This window comes from Dryobates pubescens, chromosome 9 (assembly GCF_014839835.1).
Source record: "Dryobates pubescens isolate bDryPub1 chromosome 9, bDryPub1.pri, whole genome shotgun sequence".
Taxonomy (NCBI): Eukaryota; Metazoa; Chordata; class Aves; order Piciformes; family Picidae; genus Dryobates; species Dryobates pubescens.
The window spans coordinates 23,855,070-23,872,207 of record NC_071620.1 but is presented as its reverse complement, the minus strand read 5'-3'; the positions used below and the strand labels follow the sequence as shown (position 1 = coordinate 23,872,207).

Sequence of the window (17,138 nt, the reverse complement as noted above, 5' to 3'; positions counted from 1 at the left end):
GTATTTATCTCAGCATTAAATTGAAAATACTCCCTTCAGGCTCTTAAAAATTAGTTTCAATATTTAACACTAATAGCTTTTGGAATTCTTGATGGGGATAGTTTTAATAACTTTGTTACAAACTGTTTACCTTTCCAAGGAAAGAAGGTTGTTCCTTGTAGCAGAAAAGTGCTAAAGGTAGATGGCTTAAAAATATTATGATTTGGAAATACTGTGAGGTCTGGGATCTGCCCATAATGCTGTTGAAAAACACTATAAAGGTTGTGATACAGTGATATCAGTATGCCTTGTTTTGTCCAAAGTAATGCCAGGTCACAACACTTGTGTTAGACTTCATTTTTTGGCTTACTTCATTGAGCTGATTGGGCTCACAAACTTGGAAATTAGTAGCAAATATTACTGTTTATTAATGAACTTTTTCCCCCGTATATTTTCTTATCATCTTTATGAAAGATGAACTGAAGTGTCCCAAACATGAGGGAGCTCTGTGGACAAATGCTCACTATAGGCTCTAGGGAAAGTTATGAAGTCTCAGACTTCACTATTCCCATTTTTTTCTTCTCTCCATTGAAATGATGACTGAGATAACAAGTTTATAGAAATATGTTGTGTAAGGAGTACTGACAGTCAGCATCCATAGATAGGTGTCACCTCTGTCTGTCCTTGTAACAGTTTCCTTTATATCAGGTATGACTGTATACTTTCCTCCTGCTGCTTCACACTCTTGCTGATTTCTCTTTCCTAAGAGTTTGGTTGCAAAGGAATTTTCAAGCCAATTTTCAAGCAATTCCAAGAGCCTTCCGCGTAAGGGACAAAGTCAAGGGAGATGCCTTGGGCAAAGGCAGAGGATGGGAGGGGGTGGGGTACAGGGTTGGATGTCTGGAGGAGCTTGAGGTGGTGGGTAGGAATATTCTTTAATACCCCAACAGAGAATTCTTTTTCTGTAAGCAAGACGAAAATTCCATCTGTTTTTTTGATAATATTGTATTGTGTTTCTGTCTAGTCTGAATTTCATTGCAAAACTTTTCTTTAGCACCAAGCTACATGCTTGACTCAGTTTTCATTGAGCACAACAGAAAGCAGGATCTTTTAAAAGGCTTATGCCTTCAGTGCAAGACTGGGAAAACTCTTCCTTGCTGATTTATACAGATAAAATCTATCAATAATTTAATAGGAGCACTAGCAATAGTCAGTTTATCCTCTCACAATATTTTCACAGTATTTTAAATATTCATTTAAAAATGTAAACTATATTATTTTGGATTCTTTCATTGTACTATGGCACAAGAACAAATTATATATTATTTACACTCTCCCTTTTTATTTCTGAACTAGCTGTTTCTTATATTTATAGAACTTTGTGGTTTGGTTCTTTCTTTTTTTTTTTTTTTTTAATTCATCAATGTTGCCACATTTTTAAAGAGAAATAATGTAATTTCTTTCTGGATGTCATGGAGATGGTTGCGGCAAGGAAAATACATCAATTCTTCTTTCCTCATGTGTAAACAAATTAGTAGTTAATATAGCTGGACTATAGATACCTAAATAACTGCAGTAATTTTGATACTCCTAGTGCTGCCCCATCTGCTTACTCCAAAATGCCCTATAAAGTAGCAATTACTGAAAGCAAAACCTGATTTTCACGGTGAAAACATGCAGTCTTAGGATTTGGAATATTTTCATAGCCAGAATTCTATGTGCAATGTGAGAATAGAGGCACGGAAGAAGACAGAACTATGGAAAAAAACAGACTAAAAGCTGTTCAGTGTTTTCATGATTTATGCCTTTCTTAAATGTGTTATTTTAGAACTTTCTGCATTTTAATTTTGCTCCTGGTGTGTCAACACAGTAAGTGCATCATATCCTGTGCTGCTAAGAATATTTGCCACTCAGCGGCAGGAAAAAGATAGCCTACTTGGGAAAAAATGGTGAAAACAGCAGAGGAAGATATTCTGTACTTGGAATGCAGAAGAGTGTAATGTTTTCACTGACTGCTGTCACACTGTTTGATGTTGCAGGATGGATGGTCACAATATCACTTTGTAGCCTCATCTTCAACAATAGAAAGGGATCGGCAAAGACCATACTCTTCATCACGCACGCCTTCCATCTCTCCTGTGCGCATGTCTCCTAACAACCGCTCAGGTAAGACCAGGCTTTCAGACTGAAGTAAAGACAGGTAATGCATCACTGTCATTTTCCTTCTTAAAGCAATGCCACTGGCATCCAGATTTGTTGTTAACAATGGTGGATGTGCATAAAATACAATCTTTAATCATACCTAATTTATCTGTTCAAACCAGGTTTTTTAGTATTATTAGGGGACACAGTCTCAAGCTGCGCCAGGGGAGGTTTAGACTCGAAGTGAGGAGAAGGTTCTTCACTAAGCAAGTCGTTCGTCATTGGAATGGGCTGCCCAGGGAGGTGGTGGAGGCACCGTCCCTGGAGGTGTTCAGGAGGAGATTGGACATGGCACTTGGTGCCATGGTCTAGTTATGAGGTCTGTGGAGACAGGTTGGACTCAATGATCCTTGGGGTCTCTTCCAACCTTAGTTATACTGTGATACTGTGATTAACATGTCCTTTTAAAGTTCATCAGCAGAAAGAATGTTCTGTAGCTCTGCCTTATGAACTCTCACACAGTCCTTGCACGATTCGTACTACCTGACTAGATCTAAGGACAGTGGTGTCCATTAATAGCACATGAAAACTGCTGCTTATGACCACACTGCACACTTAGCAGAAGTTTTTTTGTCAGCTTTTATTCTCATTATATGTGTATAAATGTGCGTATACACGCATGTGTACGTTTAACAAAAGGTTGAGTATAGGTCTTCATGTAAGGTTGATGGCCTGTTTACACCAACTATCATTAATATTGTATGATCAATATAATTGATTCATCCAAGTATCTCAACTTATGCTGCAATGTTAATTACTTTCTCTATTCAGAAATACAGGTATTTTCCCCTCTTCTTATTCTATGGTGGAACATATCTTGGTTAAAAAAAAAATATTCCTGGGGAAAATCTAAGACAGGGAGAGTAGAACAGTCAGCCTTTCAGATGTGCTTCTTGTTCCCTTAGATGCTGTCACTCCATAGGTAGACCAAGAGTTTAGGATTAAAATTGCCCAAGCTGATTATTGCCATCAGCGTTGTTCCATAGTTTTGTTTTTAAGAATGCTTTTTTGTTGATTATCTCGAAGCTTCATCCAAGTGCTGCAGAACAGCCCCTGAGAAAATTTGAAAATGTGGCCAGAAGTACAGTGAGCTGCTATTCAGTTTTCAAAATCTGTCGTTACACAAGTTTGTAAAGGGCTCTTGTTCCTTTTTCACTTCTCCAAAATCTACTTTTGACTCTAAATGCAAGACACTTGAAATGTCTGGCCCTGAGATCTTAGTTCTGTCACTTGCCAGAACTATCTCCTCACTTCTGCTACTCTGTTGCGTAGAGAACACACTTAAGGAAATTTTAGATTAAATTTTACTGGCATCATTCATTATCATAAGACTGCAAAAGGGCAAATAGAGTGGCTGTTTCTGAAAGAAAGAGATCCCATGTAATTACAGAGCTGTCAGCTCGACTTCATTCTAGAAAATTGCTGGAACAAACAATTACACCCTGAGCACCTCAGTGATAGCAGGACCATAAGATTCTGCTTAACTCTAGGAGTATCTATTCCTACATAGTAATATAAATCACTGTCTAACTAGAAGTATCCATATCAGATTGAGCACTGCTTCAGTACAATTTGTTCTTACAAAATCCACCTGAATTATTGCTAGAACATAGTTAAAGTGCTTTGTGGAAAGAACAGTCAATAAATGAAATCTGCTGTAATCAATAAGATTCTTGCACACAAGATTTTTCATAGACAAGAATAGGGCAAGATAGCAAAGAGTCCTGAACATGTCATGTGTGGTAAATACAAAACTGCCAAAGTGGAAGAATGCTTTGCGTGGAGGTTTGCCTTGGACCCAGTACTCTTCAGTATGACCCAGATAATATACAAAGGATATCTATTACCTGGCAGTAGATCATGTACTTTGAAGGGCATTATTGGAATTCAAGGTGATTCTGGGAAATTTGAGAAAAAGAAAAAAAGACTCAATCCTTTACAAATAAATTATAAGGAGAATATCTGGCTAGAATAAAGTTCTTTAGAAATGATTCAGGGATTTTTGTCAATTGCACAAATGAATTGAGGGATGGAGGAACTAGGATATGAGGACACAGTGAATGGAGTGTAATCGTTTAACTCAAATAAGAGAGATACAAAAGGGAGTTAGTGGAAGAGTATTGGACCACATAACAGCCAGCTGTGAAGAGGAATGGCATGAACTTTCTCTACTTTCACAGTAGACAAATTGAGATAATGAGCAGCAAGGAGTAGGGCTAGACATCAGGGAACATTTCCTAACAGTACAGAAAATGGAACAGACTGTTTGGAGCAGTTATGTGGTCTCTGTCATTAGAGATCTTCAGTTGCAGATGAAAATCTCTCAAGAATTAGTTTGGTATGTTGGATCTTACCTTGGAGTAAAGAATTGAAGTAAATGAACTCAAAAGATTCCATCCATCACTAGGACTTGTTAATAAGATGCTTCAACTTGAGTCTTCAGTGTCATTTAAGAGCATAAAACTATGCTGTGATTTTATATCTACTTCCAGTGAAAACTCTGAAAGAGAGCACTTCTGGATTTTAACACTTGTTGGAAAGCAGTTTTTCTTACATGGGAGGAGAGAGATAATTCCCACAGGAAAGAGAGTTGGTTTTGTCTTTATCAGTCAATTTTATTCAAAACACCAGAGTGATTAAAAGCATTACTTGTCTATGTGAAACAAAATACATCCCTGCATTAGTGACGTCATCAAGGTTTTCATTCTGCTTTGTTTCCTAGTAGGCCTAAGTTGCCATTAGCTGATCTGGTAGTTTAATGTCACATTTCTTTGTATCTGCTGAATTCTCAGCTTCAGAATTACATCACTATTGGCAAGTGATTTAAAAGCTATCCCTGGTTCTAATAGCTTAATAAAGAAACCCATCTGTCTCTCCTTTGCTCTGTAAATTTGGAGGGCAGTGCCAGCAGAACCAATCTAACCAGAATTCACCTTCACTTGTGCTTCCCTACACTTTAGCCAAAAAGAAAAAAAAAGGTAATATAGTTTATAGAGTCTGAAAACTATAACTCACAATCAAACTTCACAAATGTGTTTGTCTTTCGTGTATGCCTTAGGCCTGCCCTAGGTCATCCTGCTTTGGCAGCAGGGCTGGACTCGATGATCTCTGGAGGTCCCTTCCAGTGCCTAGCATTCTATGATTCTGTGCTGTGGGGTTCTTTCCCCCTTTTTTTCCTTTATTTTTAAGCAAGGATATTGTTACTGCTTTTGAGATTCTTTTGACAAGTCAAATTTCTGGATGAAGGCAGGGAAGTGTGTAGAAGTAAGTACCAGCACTAGTTAATTTTAGGCCACTGTACCTTCATGAGGCTCTGGGGTGCTCTGCCATTCATTTTGTACTCTTTACCCAGCCTTGCACAACAGGGAAAGTGCATTATATCTACTGACACCTAAACATACAGAATTCAGGTTACATATTCTCCACTTTTCTCTTTCTTAAGCATCACAAGCTCTAAGTCTTTGTGATCAGTGCCAGTGATCCCCTTTACATTCTCCAGTGTGTGAGAATCAAGTACAAACCCAATAGCAGTTGATGTTTTAATGGAATTGTTCGTACATAGCTGCATAAAGACAGAAAAAATGAGTTACATTTAAGTGTTAGATATTTTTTGCTATGTCACCCTCACCTCCATCCACAGAAAGGTAATGGAACAACTTGTCCTCCGTGCTGTCCTTAGGGATATCAAGGACAAGAGGGTCATTAGGAGCAGTCAGCATGGTTTCACCAAAGGGAAGTCATGTTTGACCACCCCAACAGCCATTTATGAGGACATAACCGGGTGGATAGATGATGTTAGAGCAGTTTATCTCGATCTCAGTGAAGCATTTGACACTGTCTCCCACAGCATCCTTGCAGCTAAACTGAGGAAGCGTGGTCTGGATGATCAGGTAGTGAGGGGAAGAAACCATTTTGTAAAGGTTTTTCCATACAGTTGAAGGGTAAAGGTCAACAGTGATAAATTAACCATGTTGAGGGGGGGAAAAAAGTTCCTAAACCAGTAAGTTTTGACAAGTCTAAAGAAATGAAAAAGCTAGAAAGAAACAAAAATTATAATGGCTGTAGTTTTTCATAATGATCATCTGGAATATTGCGAGTAAGGGCGGGGAAGTAAAACATTCAGAGGAAAAGTTATATTTGGAGTTGCTAGCAAATATAAATTTTACTAAAATGCTTACTCTAAACACTACATTCAGTCATGCGTGGTGAGAAATAATAAATCCATTTTTTGTGATCTAGCAAGTGCCCCAGCCTCACCTCGGGAAATGATCAGCCTAAAAGAAAGGAAAACAGACTATGAATCAACTGGAACAAATGCCACTTACCATGGAAATAAGGGAGAACACACTTCTAGGAAAGACACCATGACAGGTGAGATTAAACTTGAATAGGATATGTAAAAATTGGCTGATACAGAGTGCTGATTTTATGGGCTTGGTTGGTTTTGCCAGAGAACCAGCCTACTTTGGTTGATTCTGAAATTTTAGCCACCTTGAGAAATACAGCTGAGGAAATACTGGATCTTGATGAATACAATACTACATGAAAATTAGTTGTGAAGACCATGGTTCTTCACAGAGGAAATTTTACATTTGTTTTCATTTCAGAGGAAATTGGTAAATCACTTTGAATTAACCTTTTTGTTTCCACAAGCATGACAATGGTTAAGCATGCACAGACGATCCCTAAAATCTGTCTTTTGCAGAGAATGGCTTTCTAGGACTGGTTACCTTATTTTGTATAGCAATCATTCCTTGGGAATTTGATAGCTTTTTGTAAAGTCTATCCATGTTACTTTCTCAGCTGGGCTGATTTAAATGCAACGATTTTCTCTGTGTATGTTATGGCACCTATTTCACTGAAGGCCTCTCTCCAGTGGTGAGATCATTAACCTGTTAGTGTTTCACTAATTATAACATTTTGTGTACATTGCCCAGTACTAGACCTCTTGATTAATTCTCTTGAAAAATACTTTTTGGTTTCCATCACCTTGGTACAGGCTGATATAACCTCTATTGAACATTTAGTTACATTCATACACTGCCAAGCACCATGGTGTCCTCCAAATGCTACCTCGGGGCAAGCAAAACATCACAGTGAGGAGTTGTTCTGAACTTCCTGAATGTATATTACCATCTCCCATGCCCTCTGTAGAGGTCTTGCTCAGATTGTATTCAGGGTATGATGATATTCATACTGTATCTACTGTGTTATATGTGCTTGTGTAATCAAAACTTAAAGGTCAGCATTTGAATTTGTGTGAAAATGCAGTATGGAACATTAATTAGCATGACAGTGAAACTCTGAAGAAGAAGAGGAAGAAGTCAAGAGCATTTGGAAGCCACACAGATATGGAGTATCCTGAATGACAAGATTTCTGACAGAATCAGTCAAGGTACTGCCTTTTATGTATTTGTAGTATTTTGAGAATTTTGTAGTATCTGCTCAAGGTGGTTCTCTTCAGATCTGTGTCAAGGATCCATGAAGGGGGAGTCTCAGGAGTGAGGACAGCAGACTGAAAAGGCAGAAACATTAATATTTTGTTCCAGCTCTATGTCCAAATTTAGACTACCAGACTATATCAGAAGGTTCACCAAAACAATAGTGTTTCCATGTGGAGAATGTGCTTCATTGCAGATAGTCTTTTCTCTCTCCACACATTAAAATAATTGAAGTTTCCTTTTTCCAACCTCCTTTCATTTTGTCTTCTACCATAGTGTTTTTCTTCTCCCATTCTGGTTTCCCTTGTTTCCATTCTCTTTCAATGCAATTTCTGGAATGTGAGGTTTGTCATTCACCAGCACCTTTGATTTTTGCATTGTGTTTTCTTTTAATATCTGCTTCTATCTTGTCTGTTCTCACTATCTTTCAAGTCAGCTGTTAGTAAGGAAACTTGAAACTCAGCACCATGCTCATCTATTGACTATTTTTCCAGCAACTGAGCTCAGCAAGAGAAATCAAAACCAAATCTAAACTGAAAAATGTAGTAATATTTCAGTCTTACATGACTATTGTACAAATGAATATGGAATTAACAAATCACTTTCTGTCTCTTTCAGATCACCGAATCTCTGCTTGTTTGGTCTAAGCTCAAATTAAGCACCATTTTAAGAACAAAAGAAAATGACCGAAGGAGTCGTGCTTGTCAACATTCAGCATGAAATTTGTGTCATATTTTTGTATCTCATTAAATAATAAATAATTCATTAAAGAATAACATAAAATCAATATTTGTGATTTTTGCTGTGGGACATTTTGGCTTTACTTGGGTGGACTAGTACAAGTTCATCTGGCAAATTCCTTGCAATGCCCTTACTTCTTTTTTGTGCATCAAACAGTTCATTGCAGCTAACACAGCCACAGAGCCTGTGGGACTTAGAAAATTGTTTTTCAGGTTCCACCTGGCATATATGTATTTATAGCTGCTCTTGTACTTTGTGCCAAGCTGATGTATTACACAGAGCTTTCTTTAACTTTTGGATCTATACAGAATGTAAAGCCACAGCTCTACATGATGGTCTCCATGCTCTTCTCCAAAGCTCTTCTCAGTTTATAGTTCAAGAATTTTATGACCTCTTGGCTGGGACTGAAATGAAGGGGTTTTGATGAATTTTAGAAGTAAGCTTTGGCTTCTTGCTATTGTGAAGAGTTGTCAGTGAGCCTTTGGGGAAAACGGAGAATCTATGAAGTAAACAGTTTGGCAGAAGATGATAACTTATATTGCTTTCACAGGACAGCTAAAAAATACAGAAACAATATCAAAGTTCTCATTGCCTTCTTCCCTTCACAGGTATATTTACTATCCATCTTCTCTGTAGAAAATAATAGCCAATAATAAAATCTTACCACCTAAAATATATTTTTAAGACAAAATCTATAATATTCCTTTTGACAAAAATAGGAACAACAAGTAAATGGGATAATGTTATTTATGCCATGGTGTTTTCCAGTGAAGAACTGTATACTATCATGGAATTCTACTCTAGTTTCATTCCCTTTGTTAGTTCCCTCACTGAACTAATATGTGTGTCACAGTCTGCACCCTGCATCTTCACTTGCACCAGCAGAAGTACCTTCTGATTAATTTATTTTCTTTTGATTGTCAAAAATCAATTCTCTGTACTTCAGTAATTTAAACTTGCACACACATTCAGGGCACAAGCAACGACCAGAATCTGCTACAATAACTACAGATGCTCAAGCTACTTGAATGTTTTATTGCTTTAAGAAACTATAATACCCTGTAATCTTTTCTCATGCCTTTACCTCATCTTTCACCATGCAGGAAGGTAGCAGTAGTAGTGACAGGTAATGAATGATCTTTGTAGCTGAGATTTGTGAGGCACAGAAGCATTTTCATTTACCATCTTGAAACACATTTTAGAAAATGGAGTCCTGTTGCTTGTAGTGGTGCAATACCAGATGAGGATGACAACCTGTCCAGCTGAGCTTTCCTTCTTACTATCAGTCTGTGTTTCTGAGGGCAAAAGATTAGCACCTTTTTATTTCAAAGCATCTGTAAATGTGTTCAGAATTAAGTACTTCCAGGAAATTAAAGTTGGATGTCATACCATTTGGGACATATGGGGACAGCTTTGGTCAGTAATATCTTTGTCACATAAGTCACTGAGTGACATAATTTCCAAAGCTTTTGTCAGCTTTGCAGAAAACTGCTGTGGGGAAGGATGTGTTTGGGTTTTTTTAAACCAGTGTCACCATGAAAACTAAACAGTGGGAAGAAAGGAAAGTATTTTTCTATAAGGTTCTTTATACAAAGCAACCATAAAGTAATGTAGGTTGATCATAGGTTGATCATTTTTGAATCTTCACAATTTTGCCTAGTAGAAAGTACCTCTTCACAGTACTGTGACATCCTGATGTTTAGATACTGCATAAAATAGATGCATATGCATACTTTTCAAATCATTTCATCTGCAGCTACAATTCTCATGTCTTTGTAAGGAAGTGTGGCTGCTGGAAAATCTCTCTCTTTCACTCCTTGTGCCATGTTCCCTTATCTTGCCATGTGTTTAAAAAGACCTCATTGACCTCTCTTCTTCTGTTTGATAATTTTGCTATGATGGTACATATACAGTACTAACAACAAAAATCAGATACTGAACACAGAAACTGTCCATTCATACATTCTCTCCCTTCATTGTATTTGCTCTCTGCTTTTGGACAGGCAGAGTCTAATGCTTACTGAAGCATAACAGAGTGGGATTGAAATTCCCAGGGATGCTGCCTGCATGTTCAGAAGCAGGTACTGAAGTGGGGCTGCATGCATTGGTAGCAGCTACACTGCTTGATTTACACTTCCTCAGAGAGGGAGTGGACTCTGGGCTAGACTAAGCCAAGATTTCTTGGTCTTGAACTCTTGGCATTCATTTCCAAGCAGTTGATGTGTTGTAGTTTTTATTGCATTAATAAAAGAAGAACCTGTGGTTAAATTCAAGAATTTGTATCCACATGACTGTAGTGAAATCAACAATGCAGACCTTCCAGTTATTTTCATACATTGATACTATCCATTCTCCATCACAGAATATGTGATCTGGGAGACTGTAAGGCTTCAATCTGGCACATGACAATGCTGAGCACATTAGTGCAAATGTCACAGTAGTGCATTGTATAGCTATGCCCCTACTGTGGACTGTTTCTGGTTTTATGATAGCCATGGCTATTAGTAGCATGTATGTACCATATGCCTTTTTTATATACCTGTAAAATGATTGGAAGGTCATGACCCTCCTTAAAGTCTCTCCAATTGCCTGCAGGACAACATAGAAGTTAGCATGTGTCCAGTTTGCTATTTTTCTTCAGATTGTTCATAAAACACAGATGTTGCACCTTATACCAGGTTTTTATTCATGACATGGAACAACTGTGAACGTTACTGTCCTGTCTGGACTGAACATGTTCAGTCATGCCTGACTAAATACTTGTATTCATGAAACTTAAGCTGTCTTTATGTTGCCTTTTATATGCATGAAAACAAAATTATTGCAAAAAGTTCATCCTCTCTTCACAAGAGTCTAACACATTGAGTATCACTTTCATTTTTTCAAGAAGTAGCACTTCACAAGATGGGTAGCTGAAACACTACCTCTGAGTATCTTTCAATCCTGAGAAAAGGAATTTGTATAACCCAACTTCTATCAGTTTGTGGGGCAAGCAAAAAAATCAGAAATACAATATGCAAAAGATGTTGTCAAGAATAGATTTGGCAGTTGTACTACTGAGAGTCATGCTCCCATGAGATGCACCATTAGTAGTGCTGATAAGGAGTCCTCTAATACCAGAGACAGGAGAGAAATTTTAAACACTGAAGCAGAGGATGTAGCTGGAATATAAAATACACTGAATTAACACTCATGTCTCACACATCACTCAGCCTAAATACAGCCTAAACGGGGAGAACCTCTGGAGATTGACCCCTCAGTACTAACCATCTATGCCATCTATGTCAAGCTACTCAAGCAGTTGTTGTGCATGTCCATCACCAATTATTAGCACACAGGCAGAATTAAGAGCACCTAACACTGGAAATGACCAACGAGCATACTGGACTTTGTATTCTTCCCACCTCCAAAGAAAAGATCCTTCTGCATTCCTTAGAGGCCGTCAGAGCTCTTCTCCATTTTCTGCACAGGACTATGCACTATCTTCCTAAATGCATCCAGCTCTTCAAGAAACAAACAGTTTTTTCACCTCTATTAATTAATTACTTTGAAGTTAAAAATCTATTTTTGCAGATGTGAGGAGGGCTCATTACCCTATCTTTATCCTGTTTCAATAACACACTAGAGATCTTTAAGAACACCATCTGTAAAGCAACAGCATGGAACAGTGCACCAAACTCTGGCAAAAAATATGCCCTCCGCATGGAGCCCACAGCAGATGTGAAGATCAGAATTGGTCATTACAGTCAACACTGGTTGCAATGCCATTCCTTTCTCTGGAGGGCGAGGGGAAGACAGAGGCAGTTGTAAATGCCAGGGTCCATGCTATCAGGTTACCAAAGGAAGAAATAATAGTTACTTCTTCAGTAATTGTCATCTTAATCATGGGACTAGCATGGACCCCATGTCCAGCTTTCAGCTCTGATGCTCAGTCTTCACCCTCAAAGATTTTGAGCTGTGAAGGTATTAACAGCAATTCTTAGTGCCTCCAGGTTTTATACTATTGCACAGTGACCTGAAAAAGGTCACATGAGCAACGTTTCAATTCTACTACTGACTCTGATTCACAAGTACTCAGTTTTTATTTTCAGGCATGTGCTTTTGTAATGAGAGCTCTCATGACAGCAGCAAATTGTTATAATGTCTGGAAAATTAATAATGCATGCCTAGTAAGAACAGCAGCCACACAAAATGCTCCTTTCATATTCTTTAAAATATGAGAAATAACTACAATTGTTCTGGTTCTACCAGCAAACTCGGCTTCAGCTAAATAGTCAAATCAGAGCGATCAGTGAAGTCAGCTTTTCAGGAGAAATCCTTCGCTTTTTCTGTGGTTTCTGGGGGGCAGGATGGGAAATAAATTCTTGCAAAACTGTAAAACGTTATCCTTGTTTTTAGAATTGCTTTCATTTCAAACTCTTAACTCACTTTTCTCCATGCATTTTACTAGTAGGACACCTGAGAAGAAAGTGACTGTAGTTCATGAATTTGCTTGTATCTTGGCCAGACCTCTTCAGTGTAACATGTTACTTTTCTGCATAACTCACTTTTCACTTGCATTTAATCACTTTTTCCATTCATTTATATAGCAAAAGCACTGTAAAATAAATAATCCACATCATCCAAGTGGACTAAGTGAAAGGACTGAAATGTTTCTTCATCTCATTATTAACAATTGTTACTTGTTTGGTGTATATGTGATGAAAAATCCTATATATAACCTGAAATATATTATTGAATGGTAGCAGTATATGAAATTGTGTTGTCACTTCCGGCCCAGTGCATTCCATGATTCTATGTTAAATGCACAGGATTGATATGATGTGACAAAGTGCCTGTTACCTTTAATAAGTGTATGCTGTGTACACATATGTCCACCAAAGCAATGATTATAACTGTTTAGTGGGAGGAAAAGAGAAGTCTGCAGGTGCTTTTAAAGATTCCTTGTATGTAGGAAACCAGCATTGTATAGTGCATTTAATGAAGCCTTAAGAATTTGCTTTGAGGCCAAAGAGGTATGCTTGGTAAGCCCGCTTCTTCTTTCCATCTTTTCTCTCTCCAGCTCAGAACACTGGAATCTCAACATTGTACAGGAACTCATATGGTGCGCCTGCTGAAGATATCAAACATAACCAGGTAAGTACAGAGACTAAGATGTTACTGTTCCAGGTGGCAAAAGATCAGTGTAGTAACTTACATGGAAGTGAAGAAGGGTATCACAAAGATTGATAGATCTTGATTAGAGGGACTGAGTTGCTTGCACAAATCCTATTAATTCCACTGGCTTCAAACAAGCTGTGTTCATTATGTTAATAGATCATTCCAGCCCAAGTTTCAAAGATGTCCAGCAGGTTATGGCAGCACATGCACAAAAATTATCTATGGTGTTTAAGCCTGAAGCTCATAATGAGCAGGGTCTTGAGACCCAAATGCCTTTAAAGTTCTGGGCATGTATCACACAGGCTACAAAAGCCAAGATATTGGGAACTTCTACTGGCTCTGGTATCTTGTGATGTCCTATATCAGTGAATTTGGTGAAGTCTGGCAATATCTCATTACTTGATTATAGCCATCATAAAATTCAACACTAACAGTGACGCCCCACAGACCACATGCTACGGAATCCTAATGAAAACTCGAGGCTTGAACAGGCCTGGAGAAAAACTCTGTATAATCTCTTGCAGGGGCATCCACACAGTACTTAGCATGTAGCTAACACCCTCTGATTTGCCATTCAGCCTGACTGTAATAGGGCTTTTTGGTTGTTTTTGAATGTATGCATTGTGGCACAGGCAAGTGAAACACTAGCATTTCATCAGCAAAGACACTTTCCCATATATTCAAGCCTTTCAGTCTAGAGGTTTGGGACTCTTTTGAAGTGTTCTTGTTTGAAAAAACAGAAAGCAATGAGTGCATCTGGCTAAAGTAGCCATTACAAAAATGTAATTGGCAGCATGGGTGCCAAGTTAATGCACTCAAAGAGCTTTTGCAGTATGGTATTCTTAGGGCTAATATTTCCAATACAGTTTTTTCTCAGTCCCCAGGAAACAGACAGTTTTTTGCAGCCATAGAGTAATGCTACTTAATTACCACAATTCCTTTTTAACAACTTCCCTATGTAATACGCAAAAGTTATAGCACTTTTCAATTAGAGAAATGAGCAAAAACCATTTAAGGAAAGCTCTAAAACTTATAGTCATGAACCAACTAATTTGATTTGGAGGGTGAGAGTTTGAGTGAAAAAGGGGGCAAAAGCACACAAATCCCCCCGTGAATAACTGGCATATCAGAAGGAATGATTTAGCTAAAAAGAACCGAGAAATACTACTTCAGTCCTCTATTTTATAGACAAAAAAGTGACCATCTCTAACTTTCTGGCATATAAATAGGTTGCTTCATTGAGAGTTTTTTTCATGTGTCTGAAATGGAATACCTGAAATGAAATGAGATGCTGAAGGTTCTGTGCACACTGATACTAGTACTAGAAACAGAAGCAAGAGTAGTTGTGCTGTATTGTGCAGTTTTAATATTGGGCCTAGTCTTGTAAGGTCACTTGTGGTATTGTTAAAGGCAGTGGCTGCAGGCAGCCTTTTGCACTCTGCCCAGTGCAGACATGCTTTGAAAGAATATCAGAGTCTGAGCCACATCAGTGCAAACTATTGCTCTCTTCTTGAAGAAGCATTACTAACTGATGCCAACACCTCACCACCATTTCTCCCAGCGACAATTATCTGGGGATTGAAAGGCCACATCATTTTGCAGATACAATGTCTGCCCAAATTTATAGAGGGGGCATAGAGTGAAAAGTAGTGTTCCACTAAGATACTTAGCATATGTTTATGAATTTCAAATTTTAATTAAGTCCCAACTATAAAAATAGCCTCGCTAGGGGTGTCTGAAAAAAAACCCAACTTTATGGCAAGCTTAGGTTAGGGGACAACATAACCTGTTTTTTTTTTTTGTATATCACAAATGTTTCAGCTTCAGGGCAAATTGCTGGAATGCAGCAACAAGACAAGACTGCCCACATGAAGTGTTGAGGAGGTGGTAATAAGATGGTGCTGCTCAAAGTAGCAGAACACACTTCAGAGCACTTAGCTTGAAATTTTCTTATGTCAGTGCTCTGAAGATTATAAAGAATTCTTAAGGATACGGCACCACCACTTGTGGGAAAGGTAGCTGAAAAAATGCTTAGTGTCTTTGGAGTGTATACTGTTTCCACTCAAATTCTTCAAGGTTGTGTTTTGGCCACCAATGTTTGCATTATATAGCTGCAAAATAGTCAGAAAGTTATACACAGATTATAGTTGCAAAACTGGCAGCTACACTTCTTGAGGTACTTCTGAAGTAAACTGGCACCTTCAGCCACAGTAATATTAAATAAGGAATGTATTTAATATTAGTAAATAAATAAAGTAATATCATGACAAGGAAAAGCTGATTAATTAATTCACTCCCAAGCAGTATCTTGATCAGATGTTAAAATAATACACCACTTTGTATTTCCAGCGTGTTGTATTGCCAATCTGTTGCCCACAGTGAGTTGTATCTAGCAAGCTATGGGTATTACTCTCTTTCAGGTTTCAACGCAGCCAGTTCCACAGGAGCCCAGCAGAAAAGATTATGAACCATATCAGCCGTTTCAGAATTCAACGAGAAACTATGATGAGTCCTTCTTTGAGGACCAAGTGCATCATCGTCCACCTGCAAGCGAATACAACATGCACCTGGGACTAAAGTCAACTGGCAACTATGTTGACTTCTATTCAGCTGCTCGTCCCTATAGTGAACTTAACTATGAAACAAGCCACTATCCAGCCTCTCCTGACTCCTGGGTTTGAGACTCGGGCAGATACAAAAGCTCCAGGAACTGTGCATGTGCATGCATACCACAAGACATTTTTTTTTCCTGCAAATTTAGTTTGTTAAAGCCTGTTCCATAGGGAGGCACAGATAACCAGTATGGAAAAAATTAAAGAGATTTTTTTTAGAAGGCTAAAAGATACAAAAGATAAATCTGGGAGTAATTAGAAAGAAATATATATATACATATATATATTTTAGTGTGGGGGGCAACTTTATGGTTGGCCTGTAGAGTCTAAGGCTTGATGCTGGATATTGAATGTGGCTGAAGGGAGGAGGGATTACATGACAGTGGATGTGGGTCAAGAGTTAAGCACAAGTAACTGAACAGCGTACATACATTATGGGGAACAGCTTCTCACACTTTGTTTAATATCCTCATTCATTGTGAATCTAGGCTTCAAGTTGCATTTGGGGTTTCCTCTGTACAGCAAGATGTTTCTTGCCTTTTGTTAATGCATTGTTGTAAAGTATTTGATGTACATTACAGATAAAAAAAAACAAACCAACAACAAGTGCATTGTGTATATTACACCAATGCCACAGTGTTTCTTCATCTATGGTTCTAAATATTGCTTCAATTTCAATTTTTGAAAGCTGTATGAATTGCCAGGTTTTTGTTTTCTTTGCCCCAGTGCGTTTTAACAAAAAAAAAAAAAAAAAGGAAAAAAAAGAGAAAAAGGAAAAAAAAAAAAACAGAAAAAAAAAAAGGAATATTTACCAGTATTGTTTGTTCTGATATGTGAATTTGTTTGTGGCAACTAAAAAAAAGAAAAGTCATTCAGCAGTTTCTGACAATTAACATTCATCATTCCACACTCCTTGTCAACAAAGTGCTTTTTCACTGCCTAAAATTTTAGATGTAGATATTTGAAATAGATTTTTTCATTTATACCAGTTTTCTTTATGATG

At 37.9% G+C, this 17,138-nt stretch overlaps 1 protein-coding gene across 7 annotated transcripts in view; it reads left to right on the top strand.

The window, feature by feature from the left end:
• The window catches only part of CTNND2 (catenin delta 2), a 576,017-nt gene extending 559,114 nt beyond the window's left edge, over window positions 1–16,903 (top strand). For all 7 annotated transcript variants that reach the window (XM_054164400.1, XM_054164398.1, XM_054164401.1 and 4 more), the window contains 4 exons: window positions 2,019–2,145; window positions 6,421–6,552; window positions 13,426–13,499; window positions 15,944–16,903. In XM_054164400.1, the coding sequence (XP_054020375.1) occupies window positions 2,019–2,145; window positions 6,421–6,552; window positions 13,426–13,499; window positions 15,944–16,204 (594 nt within the window). In that variant the 3' untranslated portion in view covers window positions 16,205–16,903. The remainder of the gene's footprint in view (window positions 1–2,018; window positions 2,146–6,420; window positions 6,553–13,425; window positions 13,500–15,943) is intronic.
• The last annotated feature ends 235 nt before the right edge of the window (window positions 16,904–17,138 follow it).